Below are 26,515 nucleotides of genomic sequence, written 5' to 3' on the forward strand. Positions count from 1 at the left end.
TTCAGTCTGAAGCAGTAAACCTGGTTATGCAATATACAGAACTTTATTGATTTACAAAGTATTGTTGTACCAATCAATCAGTCAAACTTTGTATACAGAGTACGTGTAATACACTCAAGTGAAATACAAAATTACAGTTGTAACAAAGAGAAAGAGAGGCATTTAATCAATTGGAGAGACAGTGAAATGATCCATATGATCAAATCAAGTTAACAGACAAAAACAAAAAACAATGTTGGTCTGGAAGTGGGAGATAATCAATTATAGAAGACGAGAAACCGTGGCAGCTCATGTTGATTAGTGAGGAAACAATGGACAAATACTTCTACTGTCTAAGGAGAAAGATGAAATTTATAAAAAAAACAATAATACATAACATGCAAAAGGAAAAATAACAGAAATAAAATGTATAATAGAATAGATGAATTATATTCACATAACAATACTTTTATTATGTAGATATTAACAACTTACATACCAATAAAATATTATCACACAAATAGATATTTTAAAAGTTGCAAAAACTAAAATAAATAAATTAAATACAGATGAATAAACTGATATGGCCCCATTCTACTGATAATAAAGATCGACAAACAAGAAAATGATCAGCTCAGACACCCCAGGATGGTGACATCCCTGTCCAGAGGTTTCAGCTTGTTGGTGTTACTATGCTGAGAAGATCCCCTTTTCGCGATGAAATGGATCCTGAGGCGGAGGAGGAAACGGAGGGGATGAACTCTTCATCAGAGTCCAAACAGGATAAGTCCAGCTCAATGTCCTTAACGAGACGAGGCTCATCGACACTATCAGGTAAAATGTAAAACATGGTCAATAAAGTTCAAGACAAAATGTGACTAAAGCACCTCTTGTCTTATCACTTAGTGTAAATGACTTGTAACAATCTACATTCAAGATTTCTTTTCACCAGAATTTGTCCTAGTATTTTATTAAACCTTTCAAAGAAAAAATCTCAAAACTGAAGACATTCTGATACATTTAGACCAGGGATGCCCAATGTCTGTCCTGAAGGACCAACTTTGGGCACCCCTTGTTTAGACCATTGTTATGTGGGTTTATGAGTGAATAATACAGAGACGGCTGATATAGGTCAGAAAGGGATTTACACAATGTTGACAACAGTATTCTTTCATCTACCTTCACACACACACATGAGATCTAGAGGGGTGTCTATTCTCAACCCACAAGGTTAGATATGATATGAGAAAACCAGTTAAGTTCTTCAATGCAAAATGCAATAATACATGTTATGGACACTGGTTTGTGTACTGGTGCTCAATCATGTGCTAACAGGAAGAAGCCATTTTCCAACTGTTCCCACAGGGTTGGGGATCTTGAAATGGTAAAAAGAAATGCGGTGATTCACTGCCAGGACCACCAGTCTGACATCACGCTCATGTACAGGGAGTGAAGTGGTACAGAAACCAGCTGGGGCTGAGCAGGGCTGGAGCAGAAGAGAACTGCTGATAGGTTTCACAGAGAGCAAAAACCAGTTCATCTCCTGCCATCAGTGCTCTCAGGATCCCCCTCTGTTTACCAAGAGTCCTGTCACAGCAGAGCAAAGTGCGACCTGCCCATTGCGTACTAACAATGCATCATCCTGGGTGAAACTAGGTTTTAGAAATGATCAGAATGAAACACAACCAAACACAGCGATGAGTTTCATTTTCAAATGATCCATTTTATGCATCAGAGATCTGGCTTCTCCAAAGCCAGGCTCGAAAAAAGTGACTTGTGTAAAAGTGAGATTCACAGGGACAGGAAGGACTGTGAGGATGTTTAACAATAAAGTGAAAAACAAAATTATATTTACACAATCTAAGCGTTTTACGAGTAGAACATCTCCTGCTACAATCAGATAATTATTTGAAACAGTTCAAAAATAACCCGTGGCGTTAAAAACTTTTGTCAATCCTGTTAATTCAACTTCTTATTGTTTCCATATTCTACCAGAAGGTGCAAGCTGAAATAGATTATGTACTTTCAAAAGTTTTGACTTTTTTTTTTTTTTGGTAGAGGTCATTGGGATTACGGAGGGAGTGGCCATTATTCAATGGCAGTGGCAATAACCCTTGGGATAACAGTTTTTTTTTTTGCAACCCAGCAGCTAGCATATCTGAAGATGCTCTTCTTACAGCAAAAGTAAAGGGTCAGAAGAAACTAGTGGAACAGCAACTTTGTCAAGGGACAAAAGTCTTAAACATTTTTTTTCTTTTTTGTTACATTTGAGGCAGGATTTGGAACTCCAGACAAAATGTCCACACTGGTCTAGAGTCCAGGAGAGGAAATGTAATGACTTCAAGTCGTGCACAGGTGGCATCTCATCATGGTAGTCTCAAATTCATTGTTGCTTTTGAGAGTGACCTATTTGTTCAGTCTCAGTCGTAGATTTCATGCACCTGCAGCTGTGGAAGCCACTGGGACACCTTAATTCAATGACTTGGATCAGGGAGCGAATACTTTTGGCAACATTGTGTCTTTGCAAATGAACATATCATTATAATGATTTCATTTACCTTGGTATTTTGTCCAGGCTTACTAGGTTGTCATGCCACACATGGTTGGTGATAGCAACACCAAAGACATTTACTAGCACATTCACCGACGTGATGAAATGGTCTCTGAAGGGCACAGAAGAGAACGAACATGCTGTCAGACTCAACTATGTTTTTCTTGAAGGTTTTCTCTGCCTCAGTCTACAACAACCAGATGCACCAGGTCTTCTACAGTTCAGACTGATGTTGAAATCATTCTCCAAGTGTAGTTTTATTAATCATTACTACACAAGCTCTCCTCAGGCTTTCCCCACTGGTATGGTGATCCTAGACATTAGTTTATTATGCAAGTTAAAAATAATGCCCTTGTTAAGAATAATTTCAAGCTGTCTGATAGAGCATCATAACTCCATCCAGAGTGACTCCATAGTTTGATGGTAAAAGTACACTTTAAACACAAGTAGCAAGTTGAACCTACAGAATCCACTCCACCCCAACCAGAATGGCAGCATCCTCTGCAGGCAGTCCCACAGCTGTCAGAATCAGGATAGCGGTCAGAGCTCCTGTTGCTGGGATCCCTGCAGTTCCAAATGTGACAATGGCACTAGACAAGCTGCAAACCAAGCACACTCAATTAGCATCCCTGTCCCAGCAACAGAAATGCTACAATCTGCAATTTTATCAATCCTTTCCTATTGTCCATTTGGTTCAGTTTAAAATTTACAGTGAAATTATCTATAAATATCCTGAAACACCTCCAGATTAATGTTTTAGAATCAATAGACTGCCTTGTCTTTGACATGCTGCCTGAACCTTTGTCCACTTCTTCTTCCTCTGGCTCTAACCCTGATTATAGCCATCACTCTGCCCAATTCAGCTTAATATTTGTGATTCTACTGTATCAGCTGCTAACCTGGACTCTGGTTTTATCGGTTGGTTTTTTGTTAATTTGATTTTCTGAACCAGATACACGATAAGTAGCAGATCAATAATCTGCGGCAACATCAGATACCGATGAGTGTTATGTTAGGTTATGCTAGACTTGTTCATTGTCATTTATACTGATGGGCTCATTCAGGTTAAGTAATATTGAACAAGCTGAATATAGAACACATGAAGCATAGGAATTTATATATGGAGAGAGAGAGAGAGAGAGAGAGAGAGAGAGAGAGAGAGAGATAGATAACATATTCTCCAGTGATATAGTTTTGAAATCTGCAAATATTTTGTCAAGTGAGGTGATCAGAAATGTCAGGATTGAATGTCAAAATTGTTTTAGTTTTATGTTTTTAGACTTGAAGCTTATTTTGCACCCGTTAAGTCAGTGCTTCTCAATTCCGGTCCTAAGGCCCTCCTGCTCTGCATGTTTTAGATGGGCCTGTATTTCGCAACAGCTGATCTAAATGATTGCATTGCCTTTACTGCAGGCATCAAGTACTGGAGAAGCTTGTTAATCACCCATAGATTCAACCCAGGTGTGTGGCAGTAGGGAAACACATAAAACATGCAGCGCAGGGGGGGCTGAAGACAAGATTTGAGAAGCACTGTGTTAAGTGATCAATGTGGTAGATCAGCTAATTTAAGCATCTCCTCTACTGATTTGTAAAAAAAAAAAAGGGGGAAATGCTACCCATTTGATAAATCACTGCTCTTAACAATCCCAGCATGCACCTTTTCTCAATTCCATGCACTTGTATGAAGCAGCTTACCCAATGGCGACAATCTGGGCGACTTCCAGCGTGATATCATGAAGCTGGGCAACGAAGATAGTAGCGACCACTTCATAGAATGTCATTCCAGTCCTATTGATGCTGGTGACGATGGGCAACATAAGGCGGCAGAGTTTCTTATCGATCTTCACATTCTTTTCACAGCATTGCAAGGTGACAGGCAGAGTGGCGGCACTTTGGTAGAAAGCACATCCTTTATTGGTGCACCATTTATATGAACAAACTAGAGAAGTGTCATGCTTTTTCAACAAACAGAACATTTAACCTGGATGCAATGATAAATGCTGTCGTCAAAGCCTTAGAGATGTGCTTGAAGATAAGAAAAGGGTTCCGTCTGGTGAAAATGAGGTAAAGCATGGGGAAAAGAACGAAGGCTTGGACTGCTAACCTGAACAACACAACAAAGTCACACTTGGTGTTAAAGATGTATTACATATTCACTTAAGTATTAAACATTTATTCGTACATTCATTGTCATAAAGTGTCATTCGGTAAATCATAACACTTTTAATACAAAGTTGACATTATTCAAAATGTCTTTGTTATGACAACTTGACATTAACCAAGAATTGTCATATGTCATAATAATGTCATTAAGTATTATTACACTGTCAAAATCTTTAACAAAATAGTTCTTAATATTTCCCCTACCTGAAATAAGGTAAAACAAGTTGGACCAACAATAAAGCTATAATCAAGCTTTATTACACTGTCAAATGATTTGGAGTCAATAATTCCTTTTACATCAAGTGGAACAAGTAGCACCAGTTATGAATATGTCATTAAGCATTACAGTGTCATTAATCTTATTTAAAGTAAAGTGAAACAAGTAGCAACAGTTATGAAAATGTCATTGAGTGTTATTAGTGTCAAATGCTATGCCAACAGTCTTTTACCTCAAGTGAAGCGAAAGACACTGAACTACTAATAACTACCATCATAGTTTTAGAACAAAACCTTTGTACAGTGGAATAAAACAGAAGATTACTTGTTCTTCAAACAGAGGGTTTAAATCTGGTGAGTATATTGTAACTCTGAAATACTGATTGAAAAACTAAAGCATGATTACTTATTCTTTAACTTAAGAAAATAGATTATTTCAACAGTCAGCCATTTCCTTCGTTATAGCATTCCTGTAACGCTTCGAAAACATGGAGATCTTCTTCTTGTCTTCATTTCCTGGAAGCAGCTCTTTGAAGGTGTCCAGAAATGTTCAGAAATTATAGTTGTTCTTTCAATAGTTGTGGTCAGTGTTAATCATGGTGAAAGCCTTTTCATGAATTCTAACTTGGTGAATCTCTTCTGAACATTCTCATAGCAGATGATTCAATTCAATGTGGTCACCTAAAAAGATGGCAAAGCAAAGAACACAAGCAGCATGTCACATCAGCCAAGTTGCTAAATAATGCACACAAAGGATAACTTTGACTAACATATTAGCTTTTAATTTGCTAGATTAAAACTGGATGTAAAAAAAATCTATTTGTCTGCCTTTAAAATATGTTTTAATATTAATGGCTAACCTTACAATTATGGAGTTTAATAACTTTAGCTAACATTAACTTACAGCAGGTTTGAATTGCTCAGCTAACATTACAAAGAAAGAGAACATAGTCAATATTATTTTCTCCAAGAAATGTAAAGTTAATAAGACACATACCTCATATGTATTAGGTGACAAACTTTGGCTTCTTTTTAAACAGGAGGTCTGGCCATTATAACCGTAGACATAATATAAGAGTAGACCCCGCATTGGCTGCTCCGGCGTAGAAAATACGGCAGCCATCTTGGAAGGGTCCTCCCTCCTAGTTTGCTCAACCAAAACAGCAGAAGATGCCTCAGCACTGAGGGATATTGTTGTTCAGATCGATGGACTACTGATGTGAGGGCTCGACAGACAACATTTCACAAGTAAGATGGACATATTATTGTATATATATTGTAATTAGTACAGTGGTTCTTAACCTTTTTTGAGGTACCGAACCCATCAAATTTATATGCACATTCACTGAACCCTTCTTTAGTGATAAATAAAATGATTTTTTTTCCAAATTCAAGACATAAGGGTAACCCAACTAGAGTCTAGTTGGCTCACCCCAAGATCACTAAGTCTTCTTAAAAGATAGTCTCTGAGAACAGTTATTCAAAATATAGTCAGTGCTTTCAGCAAACTTGAGCTGACTGTTCAGGAACGACCAAAGGTATTTAAAATTTGCCAGTTTCAGCAGGTTGGCCATCGAGAGAAACTGGAACCACTTTAAGGTCTTGTTTAGATCATTTAATTTGCTCTACATTCTTAAGATAATGAAAAATTAATAATAAATAAGACTTTGCGGTATTCTGATTTAGTAATGTAATTATATTAATTGTGTTACCACCCCCACGCCTCTAGAGGCAGTAGCAAGCCCGAAAAAATGCAACTATGGAGCAGATTTAGAAGCACATCGAAAGTTACAGAATTTGGTAAAAACTGTGAGCTTTGCTGAAGTAATTAAAGACAAGTTCAAATCCATGCTGAGAGTGGAACTCCTTCAATCAGTGCTCCTCCGCAGCACTGATTGGCTAAGCAATGTAATGTGATCCTCTGCAGAAGTGATGGCAAAGCAGGGCGCGTAATCACGACTTTACACAAGTTATTTAATGAGGCTTTACCTCCGTGGCAGAGGCTCCGGCGAACCCCTGAGGCCGACTCATCGAACCCCTGGGCTTCAATCAAACCTAGGTTAAGAACCACTGGATTAGAATATTACTTTACTGTATTTATGTCCGCCGGCGAGATACCAGCTAATATTAGCTATAGTGCTTGGCAGTGTTGTGGTCAAGATCACCTAACATGAGACCAAGACAAGCCCAAGACCAGAGTGTATCAATATGGAGACAAGACCAAAACTTTTAGGGTCCGAGACCAAGTCAAGACCAAGACCGAGGGAAGTCGAGACCAAGTCAAGACCAACACCAGCGCCCCACACTACATGATACAATAAAATGTAAGATATTATCAAAATTGCTTCTCAAATTGATCTGAAAGATCCATATTCTCATAAAAACACCTAGATATTAAATACTTAATACATTTAACCAATATTAAAAGCAGAACAAAGCAGAACAGAGATGGAAGCAAAGTGCTTTGCTTCCATCTCTGTGCTACGATCCGCTGTGGTCTAGTCCCATCCCTAAAAAGATAATGCCCTGGGTGTTTGTCCATTTTGCTCATGTCAGAAACCACCACCGTCTGCACCATTAAATATAGTGTGGTGGGATGGTGTTCCACCCTCCCAGAAACATGTAATTGGCAAGTCACGTTTTTGGTTGGATTTTAATCGGTGCATTTTGCCTCCACTGAAAATAATGTTAATAAATAAACTGGATAGTATGCTGTACATTTAGTGATATTTTCACAGTTGCGGTCTCGACTGGTCTTAAAGTAAAATGCTGAGTCCTCAGCGCCCGAGACCGAGACAAGACCGAGACCGATCTCGAGTACTACAACACTGGTGCTTGGTGTAATACGGGGTTCCGCCCCGCTAAGAAGGCTAACCGAGATTCCATAAATCAAAAAAAAAAAATTATGCTCTAACATTGGCTTAGATTATCTGACACAAGAGCCTACATTAGAAATGAAACAATGCAACATATTTTATAAAACTTATATTATGTGTTATAACATTCACCAGCAAAGTTTACACAGGTCGTAAAGACTATTATTTATATGTAATTCTTTCACTCTGTCAAAAGTAAGACACATCCCAAATCTTCTGTTTTTGTTTTGAAGGTTTCATAAAAACACGATGTGAGGAAGAAGTGGGAGATATCTTTAAAGAGAGATGGATTCACTTCAGCACGGATGAATCTCGGATCGGATTTTGGACTCAATCTCAGCTGGTGAATCACTCTGAAGCTAGAACTCGTCGGCTGAAAAACAAAGTAGTTATAAATTCTTGGGGGTACTATGACGAAAAAAAATTATATTTATATATATTCGTGTGCTTTCGAGTTTCTGTGCTGATTAATATTTTTGTGAAGCGATAAAAGCTGGGTAGCTCTTGAAATGCTACAAAATAAAGCTATATTTCCTTCAGCCCACTGGCTGCAATGTTGACACCTTGAGATGCCATGATACCTAAATTCTGAACATCATGGCCTGGAGTGGATCCCAGTTTTCCATGTCTGGCATATAACCATTTATTTTAGCTTTTAAACTGGTTATATTGATCCTGTGTCTAGACAGAGGCCTAGCATCATGACCCGTTTGTTCTGAAGATCCTGCAGCTTCCACTTCTCTTCCTGACATGGCGCCTCCTCACCCTGACTCTCATACTGATAGGAGGAACCACAGAGCTCTGTTAAGTTAAAGCTCATCTTCTGAAGTTGGGATATTTTCCTCCAACAGGTTCCAGTGGAATCACCTTAAACCAGATGTTGGACTGGATTTTATTTCACTGTCATTTGTGAATGTTAGAGCCTCATTTTTAACAGTGGAGCTATAAAGGTTGAAAAAGGTTATTTTGGAGAAAGTCTCATCAACATCAATATTTCCACTAAATAAAAGGCAAAAAACAAAATAGTTGGATAGAGTAAAAGCCTCTCAAACTCTGAGCCCGACAGCACCAAACTATTTTTTTTATATTAGACAATTAATTTAATTTCACCTAATTATTGCGGTAGAAGCTATTTGTTTGTTAAATACTTAATGAAAAATATATACCATGTTTAATGTTTGTTGTAAATGACGTATAGTCACAAAGAACGAGGTAATTAGTCCAAGTTTGTCCTTTTTTGAACGTTCAGGAATTACAGCGGCTGTGATGAGCCAAGACAAAGGAAAACAAAGGTAAAACAACCTGAACAGGTGAACAACTCTAAACCACTCGCACCTTTTTACTCTCCGTCTTTCTGTGATTAAAACACACCCGTTGTCATGGCAACCTCCTGCACTCCACAAACCAACCAGAGATTACGTTAAAAACATAACATTCAGTCTGTTACAATATTAGGTTTGCAGGCTTGATATTTATTTTGCAATCATTAATAAGCATCTCATGAACACAGCCGTAGTTGATTAGTTAATTTTAAACTCCTGCTCTGCTAGTTATTTTGGTAATGGAACCGAAACCCACAGAATTGCGCAACACCTTGTTTAAACAATAATCACTGAGATTATTATTGTTGTTGGGTCATTAATTTGAACATGATTTGTTGATTTTTTGTTGCTGTTTTTTAATAAAGTTACGAACATTTTGATAAGGAGCCAAAGGAGGACGTGCTGGTCTCAGCGTCCTGGCGGCATTCAGTTTGTCACCTAATGCCGAGATCGACTCAAAACCTTCCGCGATTGACTTATTGCCCCCCTGTTTTAGCAAAGTACGAACAGTTCAGAAACTATATGAAATGGGGGGCGGGGAAGCTTTTTATTAACTGATTAAGTCGTGTTTTAGATTGTTCATAAAAACTAATCAGTCACAGCTGATTAGTGGGTGCTCTCACGGCTGTACAGTTGAACCCATTGATTCTTTACAGCAGACAGACGCTCCGCTCTCTTGCAGGTACTTCGTACCCCCGCTAAATCTTTTAGGGTTTGCAGTACCCTACCGTACCCCCTTACTTTCACCCCTGTGTATTTGTATGTATCCAATATATATTATATATATTATTCAGTATTAATCATTATTTATTTGTGTCATTATTAATTATTATTTACTTGTGTTTGTATAGTTATATAAATATGTATTGATATTACTAAATCATTTATTAAATAAATTATGAATGACTGTATGCTTTGTAATATGCTCATCACATATCCAGACCACCTAACCCGAGACCGAGACAAGACCAAGACTTTTAGGGTCCGAGACCAAGTCAAGACCAAGACCGAGGGAAGTCGAGACCGAGTCAAGACCAAGACCAGCGACCCACGCTACATGACACATTAAAATGTAAAATATGATCAAAATTGCTTCTCAAATTGATCTGAAAGATCCATAGTCCCATAAAAACACCTAGGTATACATTTTACCAATATTAAATATTCCATCTCTGTGCTACAATCCGTTGTGGTCTCGTAGTAGAAAACGTCCAGGGTGTTTGCCCATATTGCTTATGTCAGAAACCACCACTGTCTGCACCATTAAACATAGCAATTGAGGCAATGCCCTGATGGTAAATAACGCTCAACTATGAACACTGATCAAGGAGCAACAAGCAAGAAGTAACAAGCACAAGACGCTTATCATGACAGTTCTCGCCCTCTCTTCTGCTACATGAAGCCAGGCAGTCTGACACCACGGCACACATTACAGCTGCCACTTTGAACGAAAACAATCAAAGAGCAATGTGCGTGCTATGCATGCTCTTTTGTTCTTGTGTTTTAGTTATTTGTTAATTTAAAAATATAAATGTACATAATTAAATAAAATAATGATAGCTACTGCGGTGTACTCAGAGAATTACAAGAACAAAGAACAGGTGCTCTGTCAGGTCGTCATACGCTTAGCACAAACTCACGGCTATATTTATCAGACACGTCATTACCATAAGATTTAATTTAATCAGCAACATAGAATCATGACGTAGATCGTCATACACTTTGTTATTAACAGTTGTATGGCATCCTGACTTAGCGGTTAAGTAGGTTGATGAGTTTTACACGAGCGTGTGTTGTAGCTGACTCCAGCTGCAGCCAGACCCTGCTTTAAATACACTTTGAAACCACGACAACGCATATATATCTATATAGTTATCATTGAAAACAATTTAATGACTTATTTTCATCATAACTTGTTGCATATGGTGAACTGACAACTCCTCTGACGGATACGCATGCAGGCATGGTACTCACAGCATGTATACTATTCTGACAGCGTATAGTAATCTGATAGAACAACGGCTCTCAGTGACACTCCAGTCCTATCTAATAAGTAAAGACCCGTGCAGAATAATCAGACTGTTTCTGAATGTCACATCACTATATTGCATACTTTTGGACACAGCGTAGTCCCATACCGGTCCTTCTAAAAAATTTTTGCATATTGTGATAAAGTTCATTATTTTCCACAATGTAATGATAAAAATTAAACTGTCATACATTTTAGATTCATTGCACACCAACTGAAATATTTAAGATCTTTTATAGTTTTAATACTGATGATTTTGGCATACAGCTCATGAAAACCCAAAATCCCTGTCTCAAAAAATTAGCATATCATGAAAAGGTTCTCTGAACCTCATCATCTGAATCAACAAAGTAATTCTAAACACCTGCAAAAGATTCCTGAGGCTTTTAAAAACTCCCAGCCTGGTTCATTACTCAAAACAGCAATCATGGGTAAGACTGCCGACCTGACTGCTGTCCAGAAGGCCATTATTGACGCCCTCAAGCAAGAGGTTAAGACACAGAAAAAATTTTCTAAATGAATAGGCTGCTCCCAGAGTGCTGTATCAAGGCACCTCAGTGGGAAGGAAAAAGTGTGGCAGAAAACTCTGCACAACGAGAAGAGGTGACCGGACCCTGAGGAAGATTGAGGAGAAGGGCCGATTCCAGACCTTGGGGGAAGCAGTGGACTGAGTCTGGAGTAGAAACATCCAGAGCCACTGTGCACAGGCGTGCGCAGGAAAGGGGCTACAGGTGCCACATTCCCCAGGTCAAGCCACTTTTGAACCAGAAACAGCGGCAGAAGTGCCTGACCTGGGCTACAGAGAAGCAGCAATGGACTGTTGCTCAGTGGTCCAAAGTACTTTTTTCGGATGAAAGCAAATGTCATTCGGAAGTCAAAGTGCCAGAGTCTGGAGGAAGACTGGGGAGAAGGAAATGCCAAAAGGCCAGAAGTCCAGTGTCAAGTACCCACAGTCAGTGATGGTCTGGGGAGCCATGTCAGCTGCTGGTGTTGGTCCACTGTGTTTTATCAAGGGCAGGGTCAATGCAGCAGCTATCAGGAGATTTTGGAGCACTTCATGCTTCCATCTGCTGAAAAGCTTTATGGAGATGAAGATATAATTTTTCAGCACAACCTGGCACCTGCTCACAGTTCCAAAACCACTGATAAACGGTTTACTGACCATGGTATTACTGAGCTCAATTGGCCTGCCAACTCTCCTGACCTGAACCCCATAGAGAATCTGTGGGGTACTGTGAAGAGAAAGTTGAGAGACGCAAGACCCAAAACTCTGGATGAGCTTAAGGCTATCAAAGCATCCTGGGCCTCCATAACACCTCAGTGCCACAGGCTGATTGCCTCCATGCCACGCCGGATTGAAGCAATCATTTCTGCAAAAGGATTCCCAACTAAGTATTGAGTGCATAACTGAACATAATTACTTGAAAGTTGACTTTTTTGGTATTAAAACACTTTTCTTTTATTGGTCAGATGAAATATGCTAATTTTTTTAGATAGGAATTTTGGGTTTTCATGAGCTGTATGCCAAAATCATCAGTATTAAAACAATAAAAGACCTGAATTATTTCAGTTGGTGTGCAATGAATCTAAAATATATGACAGTTTAATTTTTATCATTACATTATGGAAAATAATTAACTTTATCACAATATGCTAATTTTTTGAGAAGGACCTGTATATGCGACAAGTCAGTCAATACCTCTGCACAATAATTCAGTGCAGTGAGTGGCTTTTTTTCATCACAAATTCTTATCTCTATACAGCTAGCTTTGCTAGCATCATGTCAACGGAGCTTACCTTTCTTTGAACTACTTTTCTAAGTGGCGAAAAAAGTTAGACGTTGTCCCCACCGTCTGTGAAAGCGAAGCGCTGCTAAGTTAGCTGTAGCCATCAGATTTCTTATGATTTATGCAGCGCTGTTCTATTACTGACGACTAGACAGACATCTTCTGCCGCTGAGAGAAAACCACTACGCATGTCTTGGGGCACCGCGTGCTCGAGACCAAGACCGTTCTCGAGTACAACAGTGGCTCATAATACATCAATATCAGAATATTCCATTCCTATTCTATTGTTATAGCTACAAAGCATATTTAAATATTCTGAACTATGTATTAAAAACATACTTAAAAGTACAATTGTTTATAAATGTAGCTTTGATAGATGTTTGAGTATGGTTTCCAGTAACAAAATAGCGTGTTATGCTCGATTAAATGTGCTGATACGTCATCGCTGATCTCTAAGCATAAGAGGAAAATCTCAGTAAAATCTGTAAACTGTTCTTTAAATACTTTCATAACAGTTTTCTTCTCATGTCACTCAGGTAGAGTTCAGTGCTGCTACCTCAGGAGCAGTGATATCAATTTGGCAACAAAGATGAAAAAGAAAAGATATTTGGACATACCCTGCAAAAACCACTCCTACAAACTTAGCGAGTTTAAGGACAGCGTCCCAGTCTGTAACCTCCAACACATGTTCTGTGATCAGGAACATAACTCCGATTGGCATGTACCTGAAACAAAAAACAGTAAAAAAAAAAAAAAAAAGGTTTAATAAAATAGGGTGTTCCAAATATATTTTAAATTAACTGTTAAGAGTGGAAGCAGCTGTCCTATGTAAATAGAACTGAATATGCAAAAGAAATGGCATCTTCCCAGATACTCTCTGATCTTACCACAAAATCCAGTTGACTATAACTTTTATGGCATCGTTGAGGCATTGAATGGTCTCCACGGTGATTCTTGCCTCCTGTCCCATCCTGTTTAACAGGATGCCGATGACAAATGACCAGATGACCAGTCCTATCATGTTGGGTCCATCAACATACTTGCCTACTAGTTTCGTCTCAGTATCATTCTGCACAAAAAACACAAGTATGGCGGCTCCAGCCCTCTGACAACAATATTGTAGGAGTACATCACCTTGTTGGACAATGCAATTCATTTTTTGGTAAGTCAACATACAACCATTGATTTTAAGGCATTTATTTTGTAAAAGACCACCCTAAGGCACTGCATAATTGTGAAATGTAAAGGTGCAAATTCAAGTATCAAACCCTTTACACACACACAGAAAAAATAAATAAATAAACAGAAGCAAAATGGAGCCGAATGGAAAGTAAAGGAGGGAACCAGCAAGGAGTGAAAGATAAAGGTGTATTACTACTGTTAGGTTGAATGTTGAACAAAGATCTGGGCTAATGAGGTAATGGGTGGCAGGTGTGAGGAGAGAAAGCAGAAGGCAGGCTGAGGAGAGACAGAAAGAGGCACACGGGGTGAGTGAGAGCAGACTTTGGGCTAGGAAATGAATCCAACAAAAATAATTAGACATAAGAAACATAATGAAAAATAGAGAAACTAAGGAAAGGACTCGAAAGAAAAAACCAGAATCACTACGAAAATTATAGAAAAAAGGCAGAACGAAGCAAGAAAGGAATACAAATAATGACAAAACAAACAAACAAACAAAAAAAACAAGATCCTGACAGTATGAGTGTTTGCCTTGTTGCTTGTCCTATGTCCTAACTATGGCACACCTTACTGTCACATTAGCAAACACCACCTCCCCATTCAGGCTTTAAATAAAAAGAAACTCAAGGCCATTCTTTTTCTTCCTCTTCAATTTGAAGTTTGTGGCTGTAAAATGATGATTCTAGAATGAAAACAAAGATCAGAAGAAAATACTCACCAGGTTTGGATCAAGGGAGAGGCCAGGTTGTTTATTAATCTGAATAATCTCAGTCTCGTACTGAGAGAAAAAATTTAACTGTGTTACATTTCCAAACCCCAAATAGGAAATTACACAATAAGCTGTGGGCCAGAACAAAAGCATACCTGCTCGTAGAAAGCCTGGAAGAAGTTCTCTGGAACCGTATTCCTATGCAAGTAACAGGAGAGTCATAAAAAATTAAGCTTGTAAATGTTAAAGAGAAAAAAACATGCAGATGTTATTTTATCCAGACTTTTATTTCACAAAAACCTAGATAGTGTCACAGTGTGGCGTGGCGGTGGACATAGAAATAAGTGGATGTTTTAATGAAGAAAATCAACCAAAAATAAAAGTGTTCAAGAAAATCCAAAAACAAAACAAACTGAAAACACAAAGGAACAACAGGTAATCCAGGGAGGGAAACATGGGTAGTGACAATCCGGGTGACAAGACAGACTAGCAAGTTGTGACTGGGATAGAAGAGTTTAAATACTGGGAGGTAGTAAAAAGAACAACGGGCCTAACCAGATGATATAACTGGTTGCAGGTGTGAATAGTTTTCACACAAGCTAGCTGAGGGGTGGGGAGAAGATGACACAGGGAAGCTAAGGAGATATACTGGGGAAAATACAGAGGAAACACCAAGGACCTGAAAAAACCCTCTAAAATGAAAGAATACACTAATACTAAAGAAAACCTGATAAACTAGAAGACAAAAAGTCACGAGGGACAAGCATAAACAAACCTAAACAGAAAGAAGGCTGATCTAACAATAAGAACTAGGGGACATAGAGCTATAGAAACTAGAAGATCTGAGCAAAAAGATAGCCTAACTAGAATTACTAAAGAAAGACTAAAAAAACCTAAAGTGACAAAATAAGATCTAGAAATACTACAGTGAGAGCTAGAAGGATTAAATACAAAATAAACTATAATCACTAAAGAAGCTCGACATAGACTCAGACAAACAAGAAAAACAGAACCTAACTAAAGAATAAAGATAACTAGAAACACTATAAAGGACTGATAAAGAAAGCAACAATGCAATTGTAATCACACTAAATAACCTCAAATAATAAAAGTGAAATGACCCTGAAGGGCTAACCTAAAATGAACTAAAACATAATGATAAATAAGATCAAAACCAAACCCAAAAACCCAGAGTCCTGACGGATAGTTTAACTGATGGTAATCAAAGATAATAAAATGTCTATTTTAACTTCTCTGTACTGGAACACATTACAAGAAATCATGAATTTTGTCTCACCTTATAAGATCCTGCAAGATCACGTGAAAGACGAAGGTCGACTTATCCTCTTTTTCCTTGCTTACTTTATGGTCTCCCACACCAGGCTTGATTGTGAGAGCCAGAAACATTCCTGCAACACAAAGTATCAGGCAGGATGTCAAAAGCAATAATACAGAACAAACTATTGCGGTCTTCATAAATCTATTTTAAAATCTGCTGCCCATGATAAATTTACCGAGAATTACGGCAATGAAGGTAGAGCCACAGACGAAGGTCCATGTGATGATAGCTGTTTTTCTAGACACTCTGGTGTTTAATCCAGTTACTCCTGAGAAAAGAGAGCATATAATTGCATGTTTTAATCAACATTCATACAAAATATCCTCAAAAAGATGAGGATAAGTTAATATATCAAGGATCTGAAATCATATTTAGTTTGCCTGCAACCACGCTTGTCACGATAAGAGATACAGCAAACATCTTAAGCATGTTTATAAGTATTTCCCCTGGTATTTTGATCCAGTCTTTCAATTCTTCAGTTAGAAGAGGTGAAGCCTTCAGCAGAAACCCAGTGCCAAACCCTATAGGGCAAAAAAACAAAACAACCAAAAAGCATTCATACAAAATAGATATGAAAAAAAAGACTTCATCATGTAAAACCTTAAGAAATAAATGGGAGTCCTTTAAAAATAATAGCAAATGATACATTTTGCAGACATATTTTCCATATTTTTTTAGTTTGTTAATTAGGAAGAATAATGCTGAATATTAAAAAGTTAGAAAATGTGTTGTAATAATTTGTTAAATATTGTGTTTTCACTGTAAAAACAAACATCTAAAAACCATCCATCAGTTTGTCAACTGAGCCACTGAAAAAAAAAGAAATTTCAGTAATCTCTTTATTTACTGAACTTGACATTAACGCATCCAAGATCACATGTAAATTTCAAATTTTAACATTTTACATCTAAATCAACTAACCACACAGTAACAAAATGCCATGGTGATAATACAATGGTTCACGATGAAATGACTGCAGAACAACTCACCCTACTATCTTTTGTTTAATACTGCTATTTTATAAATGGAAATGCTGGGGACAATATAAACAACTTCCACAATCATGATATAAAACAGATTAAAAGATGAAAGGATCACCGGAAAGAAAACAAACTCCCATAACGGTAAATATATATTTTTTTAAAACTTCACACCTCGCTGGTTCCCTCTCCTTGGGCTGCCACCTTATCGTAATGGAGGGGTTTGAGTGTCCAATGATCCTAGGAGCGATGATGTCTTGGGCTTTCTGCCCCTAGTTGTGTTCCCTTGCCTGGACGCAGGTCACTGGGCAGCCAGGCCTGGAGATGGGACACGATGGCGAGCGACTGGTGGCTGGACTTTTACCTATGGAGCCCAGCCGGGCTCAGCCCGAAGAGCCTGGCTGGTGGGCCCATGGTCCCCCCTCCCATGGGCCCACCAGCTGTGAGAGGGGCCAAAGGGGTTGGGTGCAGTGTGGGATGGGTGGTGGCCGAGGGAGGGGGCCCTGGCGGTCCAATCCTCGGTTGCAGAAGCTTGCTCTTGGGTCGTGGAATGTCCCCTCTCTGGTGGGGAAGGAGCTGGAGCTAGTGTGTGAGGCGGAGAGGTTCCAGCTTGAAATAGTCGGTTTCACCTCAATGCATGGCTCTGGTTCTGGAACCAGTCTCCTTGAGAGGGGCTGGACATTCCACTATGGAGTTGCCCAAAGTGAGAGGCGCCGGGTAGGAGTGGGCATACTTGTTGCCCCCTATCTGGGCGCTTGTACGTTGGGGTTTGCCCCAATGGGTAGCCTCCCTCCGCCTACAGGTAGAGGGACGGGTTCTAACTGTCATTTATGGTCATGAGCTTTGGGTCATAACCGAAAGTACGAGATCGCGCATACAAGCGTCTGAAATGGGTTTTCTCTGTAGGGTGTCTGGGCTCTCCCTTAGAGATAGGGTGAGAAGCTCGGTCATCCGAGAGGGACTAAGAGTATAGTTGCTGCTCTTTCACGTGGAGAGGAGCCAGTTGAGGTGGCTTAGGCATCTGGTTAGGATGCCTCCTGGACGCCTTCCTGGTGAGGTGTTTCGGGCACCTCACACCGGGAGGAGGCCCCAGGGAAGACCCAGGACACTCTGGAGGGACTATGTTTCTCAGCTGGCCTGGGAAGGCCTTGGGATCCAGTGGCTGGAACAAGTAGCAGGGGAGAGGAAATCTCGGCCTCCTTCCTTAAGCTGCTACCCTCGTCACCCAACCCCGGATAAGCGGAAGAAAATGGATGGATGGACCCTGCTGGTTCCTTCTGTCACTTCTCCATTCCTTTCTCGTTCCATGTGTGTACTCTTCGTGTCTCCTTGCTGGATTCCTTCCATTGGAAGTTTGCTTTGTGTTTCTGCCCTAGCTCCCTGTGATTTTTGTAAGTTTATTTAATTAATCATTATTTTTATTAAACCTGGATATATTAAACTGATTGGCTGTCTCTGTATGTCTGTAATTGAATCCAACTACAAACTACTTAAAGTGACAGAAAATGCAATTGTTTGGTGAATACTTTTTCCACAACTTTAGAAATGAATGGTAAGTTAAATAGGATGGAGATTGTTGAAGTTCGAAGGATGGAGACCAGGTTGTTGTTGATAGGAGTAATGACTGTGGATTTAAATGCCGCGGGGATGATACCAGAGGACAGAGAGGAGTGGATGATGTTAGAATGATAGGGAGCAGAGAAGTAAGACAGGGTTTGACGAGAACTGTAGGAAAACTATTGGGCTGGCTGGAAGACGGCTTACACTGGCAAATTCCGTCAGCAATGTCAGCAGCGGAGGGGACATAAGTTCAACTGTGATGCATGAAGAAGAGTTGGGGCCAAGGTTTTTGTGTATAGAAGAAACCTGGAACAAAGTTCAGGAGTGTACCAAGGTGCACTGGCTGGGTTTTCAAGGGATTGAGGAAATCAAGGATATTGGTGTGGCTATTATTACGGATGCAAGCAAGGTAATCTGGGTCAGAAGTATGAACAATGGTGAAATGGTCAGCAATGTGTGATAAAACAACATTTTTGATATAACAGAAAGAGACCATAAAAGTTTGGAGGAAGAGCATTGGAGTTTAACATTAAAAGAGAGCAGCAAATAATCAGTGAAAGGAAGGTCATCAGGAGAAGTTCAGAGGAGTGAGTCCAGACAGAGCAGCTTAAAAGGTCCTGTAGGACTGGACGTAAGAAGTATTTGGAGAAGGAGAGATCAGCATCATCAAAGTGAATGATAAAATCCATATGACATTCGGTGAGAGGGCTTAGAGATGGACAATCAGAGCAGCAAAGTCTTTCTTAAAAGAGTTATATTTGAGTGGTTGGTAAATAGTTACAACAATGGTGAACATGGGGCTAGAGAGGAGAAAGGTAGACAGCCCAAAGGAGAAGTAGGCAGGCATATGTAACAGTGAGACCTTCCGGTTCTCGCAGTGGGTCATTGCCAGACCCCTCCACAGCTCGAGTCGCAGCACTTGGTGACGTAAACAAACCCTGTTGTGGTGGAGTGGCTGAGGCGAAAGAATTCACTTGGTTGCTGCCAAGTTTCTGTCTCACAGTCACGATGAAAAATGTTCAATAGATCAAATGATGAAAGGGTTGCTGGTGTAGGTGCACCAATAAATCAACCCTGATTTCCTCAATATTGGGAGATCAGTGATTGGCCTATAGACAGAGTGAAGCTGATTTTATCCTCTGAGCTAATCCACCATGACAAAGATATAAAAATTTACCTCTGTCCTCTTTTGCTCGGCTGTAACAGAGATCTGACTGAGAGACTTATGCACCAGGTCATGTTTGTACATTTGCAATTAACAGTAGGTACCCCACTGTTGCTATATTTAGCAATGTTTCAGAGAAAAACAAAAATTTGGTGTTGCCCAAAATTGGAATTGGCAGGTCAGGCTTCTTAAAGTTTGGTAATCAGCTATTGGCTCAAGAAGCCGCCATAACATCAACAGGAGATACTGCTTTGTCTTTTGCCCCCCCAACCTCCTCTTCTGTTTCTAGAAGTCAGGTCGAGAGTCCGCTGGAGAGACTGAACCAGAACAAGGCTGCAGGTCCAGATAGTGTCAGCCCCAGAGTCCTGAAGGCCTGTGCAGAGCAGCTTTGTATGGTTCAGCAACACCTTTTCAACCTTTGCTTGACCCAAGAGAAGATTCCACTGTTGCAGAAGATATCCTACCTGAGTCCAGTGAGAAAACTCAACCATCACTCATCAACAACTACAGATTTGTTGTCCTGACATCCCACATCATTAAGGTCCTAGAGACTTCTAATGGCCCACTTAAGCAGACAAGCAGATATCAGGTCCCTCTGCAGTTTGCTTATGGCCATGGAGTTGGAGTTGAAGATGTCATCATACACCTGCTTCAACAAACCCACTGTCATCTGGACAAAGCAGGCAGCACTATGAGGATCATGTTCTTTGATTTCTCCAGTGCATTTAGCAATTCAGCCTGATCTGCTCTGAGAGAAACTCCAGAAGACACAGGTGGAGTTCTTAACAATCACCTGGATCTATGACTAACTCCCAAACAGACCACAGTTTGTGTCAACTGAAGAACTGTCTAACCAAGTGGTCAGCAACACAGGAGTACCACAGGGCACTGTACTCTCGCCTTTCCTTTTCACTCTCTACACGTCAGATTTCCAACACAAGTCTGAAGTCTGTCATCTATAGAAATACTCAGACAACTCTGCAGTTGAGCACAGAGTCATTCTCTACTCAACTGCAGTGTTGAGTACTGATGACAAAACAGTCGCTGGTGGGGTGTTTTGTGACATGCTGTGGAAACAATAAACTCATCTTGAATGTAAACAAAACAAAGGAGTTGATTGCTGATTTCAGGAGAAACCGGGTTAGAACAAACCCTATTTCCATCACAGGAGAAAATGTGAAAGTGGTTGAGGAATATAAATACCATGGTGTTTATATTCTAGAACTGAGTAACTAATTAAATTATTAATCATTTACTTTAAAAAATAACATAAAAAATTACACTGTCAGTTGGACCGAAATACAAAGTTAAGGACAATTTGATATCTTAAGCCACTCTAGTGGTTGTAATTAGTTACTCTAAACTGATGATTTTGAATTAAAGCAATCTTTTCTAGACTAAAGTTTAAAACTTTTAATCTAGGGTTGATTAATTGATGATTGTTAAATTTATAAAGAAATGGAAAATTAGAGGATTTGAGGTTTTGGTTTAATTTCAGGATGGTCATTTTTATTTAGAAAGAGTTATGCTTTGATGAATTTGATAACATCTACAGGAAAACCAGTCACCCATGCATCCTTGCTTAAGAATCTTTTGCAGGCCATACATTTACCAGCTAAACTAGCAGTTTGTAAGTGTGCAGCGCACACCATGGGACAGGATGAGGTTTCAAATGGAAATAGATTAGCTGATAAAGTAGCAAAGGAAGCTGCAGCTGGGAAGCATGGGGGAGACAATTTTTCAATACAGATAGAAGATCCTCAAGTAATAGACAAAGCTGTGTTAAAAGACATGCAAGATAATGCTCCAAACGTAGAAAAACAAATGTGGATAACTAAAGGGGCGACACTGAATGATGATAAATTTTTTTCAGTAAATAGTACGCCGGTCCTTCCAAAATCTCTATTTAGAGCAGCAGCGATTTTGACACATGGACATAGTCATGTGTCAACAGGGGGGATGATCTCTATGCTACAACAGCATTTTACCACATATGGATTAAATTCTTACTTAAAAAATTTTTGTACTGCATGTCCAGTCTGTGTGAAACATAACCCACAGGGAAACATAAGGCCAAAACGAGGCAGGTTCCCAAAACCCTCTTATCCATTTCAAACAATGCATATGGACTTTATTGAACTCACACAAAGTGGACCACATAAATATTGTTTGGTGATGATTGATGCTTTTTCTAAATGGGTTGAAATAGTTCCATCAAAGCATGCAGATGCTTTGACAGTAGCTAAGGCTATTTGCAAAACTATTATCCCAACGCATGGCATCCCACAGACTGTTTATAGTGACAATGGACCACATTTTGTAAACCAAGTGATACAAAACATGGCATCTCACTTGGGAATGACATTGAAAAACCACTGTGCCTATCACCCACAGAGTGCAGGGCTTGTGGAAAGAACAAATGGCACGGTGAAAAGCAGATTAAGAAAGTGCATGGCAGACACTGGCCGACCCTGGCCAGAATGTTTAGACTTGGTGAAGCTCTATATGAGAATCCCCTCAACAGCAGATTGAGGCAGCTTACAGACTGCCTCTGTTTGTTCCTGACTTACAGAAAGCTGATGAAGAACAAACTTTGGCAGATTATATGATCAGGATCCTGAAACAGAAAGAGGTGTTAAATGCAAATTTACTGCCGTCTGACTGTTCTCCTCTACAGGAAATAAATAAAACCACCCCCATCCAACCAGGAGACTGGGTCTACATAAAGGTCATCAAAAGAAAGAATTGGGCCAGCCCACACTGGGAAGGACCCTTCCAGGTGCTGATGACCACACCAACAGTCGTAAAGATTGCTGAAAGACCCAGCTGGAGACATCTCAGTCACTGCAAGCTGCAGGGAGTGTTGAACCCCTAAGTAGGCGGAGGGAGGAAGGCCGGACTTCAAAGGGGGGCTATTTTTTAGGGTAGCTCGTCTCAAACCCGGTGAAGAAACGCTTAAGATTCCCCCGTCTTTAGTTTGGAGGTTTTGACATCTCTGCACGCCGAGCAGCAATGGAGACTCCATATGCAAGATGGATCTTCTACTGCACTGTGACTGCAGCATGTCTGATGTTTGGAGGAGGAAGTGACATCACTTCCACCCACATGACTATCAGCACCAACTTGTGGCGGCAGCTGATGAACAGGACTGCTCATGAGGAGAAAGAGGTGAATTGCTATGTGTGTGCGCAGCTGCCAATCGCTACACACAACTCAGGTCTGCGTGCAGGACACATCACTGATGACAAACAGATGTGTCTCTATGGCCTGAGCACACAACCACGACTCAGCGTCCCCATGCCAAAGGGATGCAAACGGTGAAAAAATGACTATTCTGTTCTACTTCGGACAGGAGATGCCGCGAAGGAACTTTTTGGATCTATGAACTGTTCCTTTAATACTGACATATTTCTATTTCCACTAACCGCATAGAAAATACCAGAGACCATTTCTTTAGCAGGAGCTAAACCCGGGTCTCTGAGGAGGTGCGTGTTCAACAACGGACACGTTTCTCTTGGGATGTTACCTTGAAATCTGTGTAACAAAGTTTACACCTACTGCGAAACGACACCGGAATACATCAACTGCATTGTCTGCAGGGGTCAAAGGGTGACTCCCAACTCCAAGGTCTGGAAGGACAACCCAGACTGTGATAACTTGCTTCAAGAGAAGAGTTTCAACATCACACATTGGACGACAGGAGGCAACGCTGTGCAGTACCATAGTGCCAGGAGACTATGGTTCACGGGTGATGGCAGACTGGTACTTCCTGTACCCGATTGTATTCATCAGGAAAGGACGACACGTTCTGGCTGACCCGCTCCAAGCGTGCAGTTATGCCTGAGGTCAAAATGCTGGGGAGGCCTCACAACAGACACTGGAGTTCCATGGGAATTCAGGATTTGGACCGGAGGGGAAAAGTTCATGCAGAGCATGTTTCCAGGAGTTGGATTAGGAGAGGTTCGAAGCCACGTTGAAACTAACAGATATGGATCACTGCGACTAATCAACATCACATACCAGCTGGCCAATGGCACCGCGAAGGAGCTGACTGAACTGAGAAACATGGTTATGCAAAATCGTGTTGTTCTGGATTTCCTCACTGCCCCTCAGGGAGGGGTCTGCAAAATTATTGGCCCGACATGCTGCACTTTTGTGCCGGATGAAACAGGAACTGGAGGAACCATTTCTGATGCTCTATATGAGCTGGAGGATCTTAAAAAAATATGTGGAGAGTGGAACACGCGGCTCATCCTTTTTTGATTTGTTTTCATGGCTCACGTCTGGTCCATGGTGGACTTTACTGTTAAAGCTCGTGACACCTATTCTGATTGTTTTGGTTCTGTTCTGTCTTTTTACGGGTTGCATTATTCCTTGCCTACGAAGTATGATGTTTAAGGCGATTAACACAACTGTTGTCAATTATCAGCTAGCACAGGCATCCTATGAGACAAATAAAGAGGACTTGTTTCGAGATTCTGACGATTTTCTGAACAATGATGATGTTCTGTAATCAATGAACAAATTAATTCATTTGCTGAATGATTCCTACACCAAAAATGTGAAAACAAGTGGTGTTAGTGATGAGAAAACTGCATTTGATTTTTTGCTGTTTCTTTCTTTTGTTTTTGTTCATTTCATTTATTCATTATGTTCATTGTGTAATTTTTCTGTTTAGACTAGGAGAAATATATATATCTTGCATTTATTGGTTCTATTTTATTTCTTTTCTTTTCTATGCTTGGCTTTTGACTAAGGTTTGTACACATGGTAAAATGATAAAAAGGGGGGAATGATAGGGATTTTTTGGTATTATCATTTTGTTGTTACTTTAGTTCATATTCAGTCTAATGTTAGTCAGTTTAAAGTGTTCTCTTCTTTAAACTGTATGTGTGAACTGACCTGGAGGTCACAGCTGCCTGTTATCTTCATGTGAAACAGTTTGACCGAGATTTGAACCGGGCTCAGATCATGGGACAGATGTTAAATTGTTTTACGACCTTTGCTGTGTTTAGGTAAAATGTTTTACGACCTCTGCTGTTTCCTCTGCTGTCTTATCTTGCCTTTCCTCCCTCTTTGAAGTTTGATAATAAAAGACAAGCTGTATCCAAAGATTGGCAGAACGCTCTGTGAACGGCTCAGAGGAGCAGTTGACATATACGTTGTCTGTGGTTCTCTTTTTCCATGTAGGTTTCAGAAAATACCTAACAGTGTTCGCCTTGACAACAGACTGGACTGGAGATTGAGCAGTCAAGCCATCTATAAAAAGTTACAGAGCAAACTGGACTTCTTGAGGAAGCTAAGATCCTTCAAGGTTTGCAGCAAGATGCTGCAGATCTTCTATAAGTCTGTGATGAGAGCGTCATCTCTTCTGCCATCAGCTGTTGGGGCAGCAGCATCAGAACCAGAGACCTGAAAAGGCTCAACAGCCTGATAAAAAAAGGCTGGTTTTGTTCTGGGGACGACTGTGCAACCTCTGGAGATGATAATGCAAGGAAGGATTCTTCAGAGGATCAAGAAAATTGTGGACAACAATGACCGTCCTCTTCATGAGACTGTCTTGGGAAGGCAGCCGTTATGATCTACAATAAGTCTTTGAAGAATCTGAACTCATGACTGACAGAAGAGGCCCTCAACCTGCACAGAAAGTGTAGTTGCTACTGGACCCTGTTAATGACCTAGTCAACCTGAGCAGTCCATGAAAGTTTGTTGTCAATTTGTATTCCAAAGAATAGGTCAAAAATATGTTTGTCATGATTTTGCTAGTTGAGAAGATTGCCACCACTCAGACAGCCTATAGAGGTGAGGAATCGCAGTGTTTTTAATACTTCAAGTGGTATTTCGAACAGACACAGGGTCAAGAACAGGTAGCTCTGGTAACCCAAATAACAGTAAGCATCGACAAGGAACCCACAACTCAGGATAAAGAAACGAAAAACTAAATACCTACGGAGCATAATCAGACAACGAGGCACAGCTGTTACCATCAAGAAGACAATGGTGGAATCAATTAACCAGTAAGTAGGAAAACACAACACACAAGAGAGTTAAAGTAACAAACAAGCAACACAAAATCCAAATATCTACAAGGCTCCTGTGATATTTGGATATTAAGGATCAGAACATGTTTCTCACAACACAGAAGACAGTTTTTAATCTGCTGTCGGTGGTTAAATGTGATGTGTCTGAAATGAGGCAGCGAATAGCTGTGTCATCAGAAAATGTTAACATGTAGTTGTTTGGTGTAGTGTATTAAGCTGTATTTTAGTAGCATTAAGAGAAAATACTTTTAAAAAATTAAACATTTCATCTATGTATTAAATCTCACATTTAATGTACGCTGTAGAAAAAACAGATTAAGCACATCTGTTTAACCGCTCACCAGCAGAAAAAAAGTAAATACTTACCCATGGCAACTCCCAATAAGCAAAATACCTGAAGTAGGTTATCTCTCATTGTTTTTTTGTTACTGTGGTCCAGTCAGATGGACCAGTTACTCCCAGCTGTTCAAGACATTTGACCCACTTTTCAAAAAATGCCCTGCAAAGCATATTCAGTCTCTATGGATACCGTGGTAAAATAAATAACACTACTTCAAATTCAAAAATACTCATTAGTTCTTCAAAGAGTTATTGTAGATGGTGATGGCTGTTGGCA

The 26,515-nt window shown here is 39.9% G+C and overlaps 1 protein-coding gene across 1 annotated transcript; it reads right to left on the reverse strand.

The window, feature by feature from the left end:
* Positions 1 to 24: 24 nt before the first annotated feature.
* LOC145552192 (excitatory amino acid transporter 3-like) lies at positions 25 to 26,398 on the reverse strand. The gene is made up of 13 exons (XM_081608797.1): positions 26,266 to 26,398; positions 16,534 to 16,674; positions 16,329 to 16,421; positions 16,112 to 16,223; positions 14,970 to 15,012; positions 14,824 to 14,883; positions 13,811 to 13,992; positions 13,541 to 13,648; positions 4,512 to 4,634; positions 4,226 to 4,420; positions 2,995 to 3,129; positions 2,538 to 2,642; positions 25 to 806 (listed from the first exon to the last, which is right to left on the reverse strand). Exons 1-13 carry the CDS (start codon positions 26,312 to 26,314, stop codon positions 653 to 655), a joined length of 1,500 nt encoding a protein of 499 aa, XP_081464923.1. The 5' UTR covers positions 26,315 to 26,398; the 3' UTR covers positions 25 to 652.
* Between the last annotated feature and the right edge of the window lie 117 nt (positions 26,399 to 26,515).

Source organism: Poecilia reticulata, chromosome 7, assembly GCF_904066995.2.
Source record: "Poecilia reticulata chromosome 7, P_reticulata-male-v2, whole genome shotgun sequence".
Taxonomy (NCBI): Eukaryota; Metazoa; Chordata; class Actinopteri; order Cyprinodontiformes; family Poeciliidae; genus Poecilia; species Poecilia reticulata.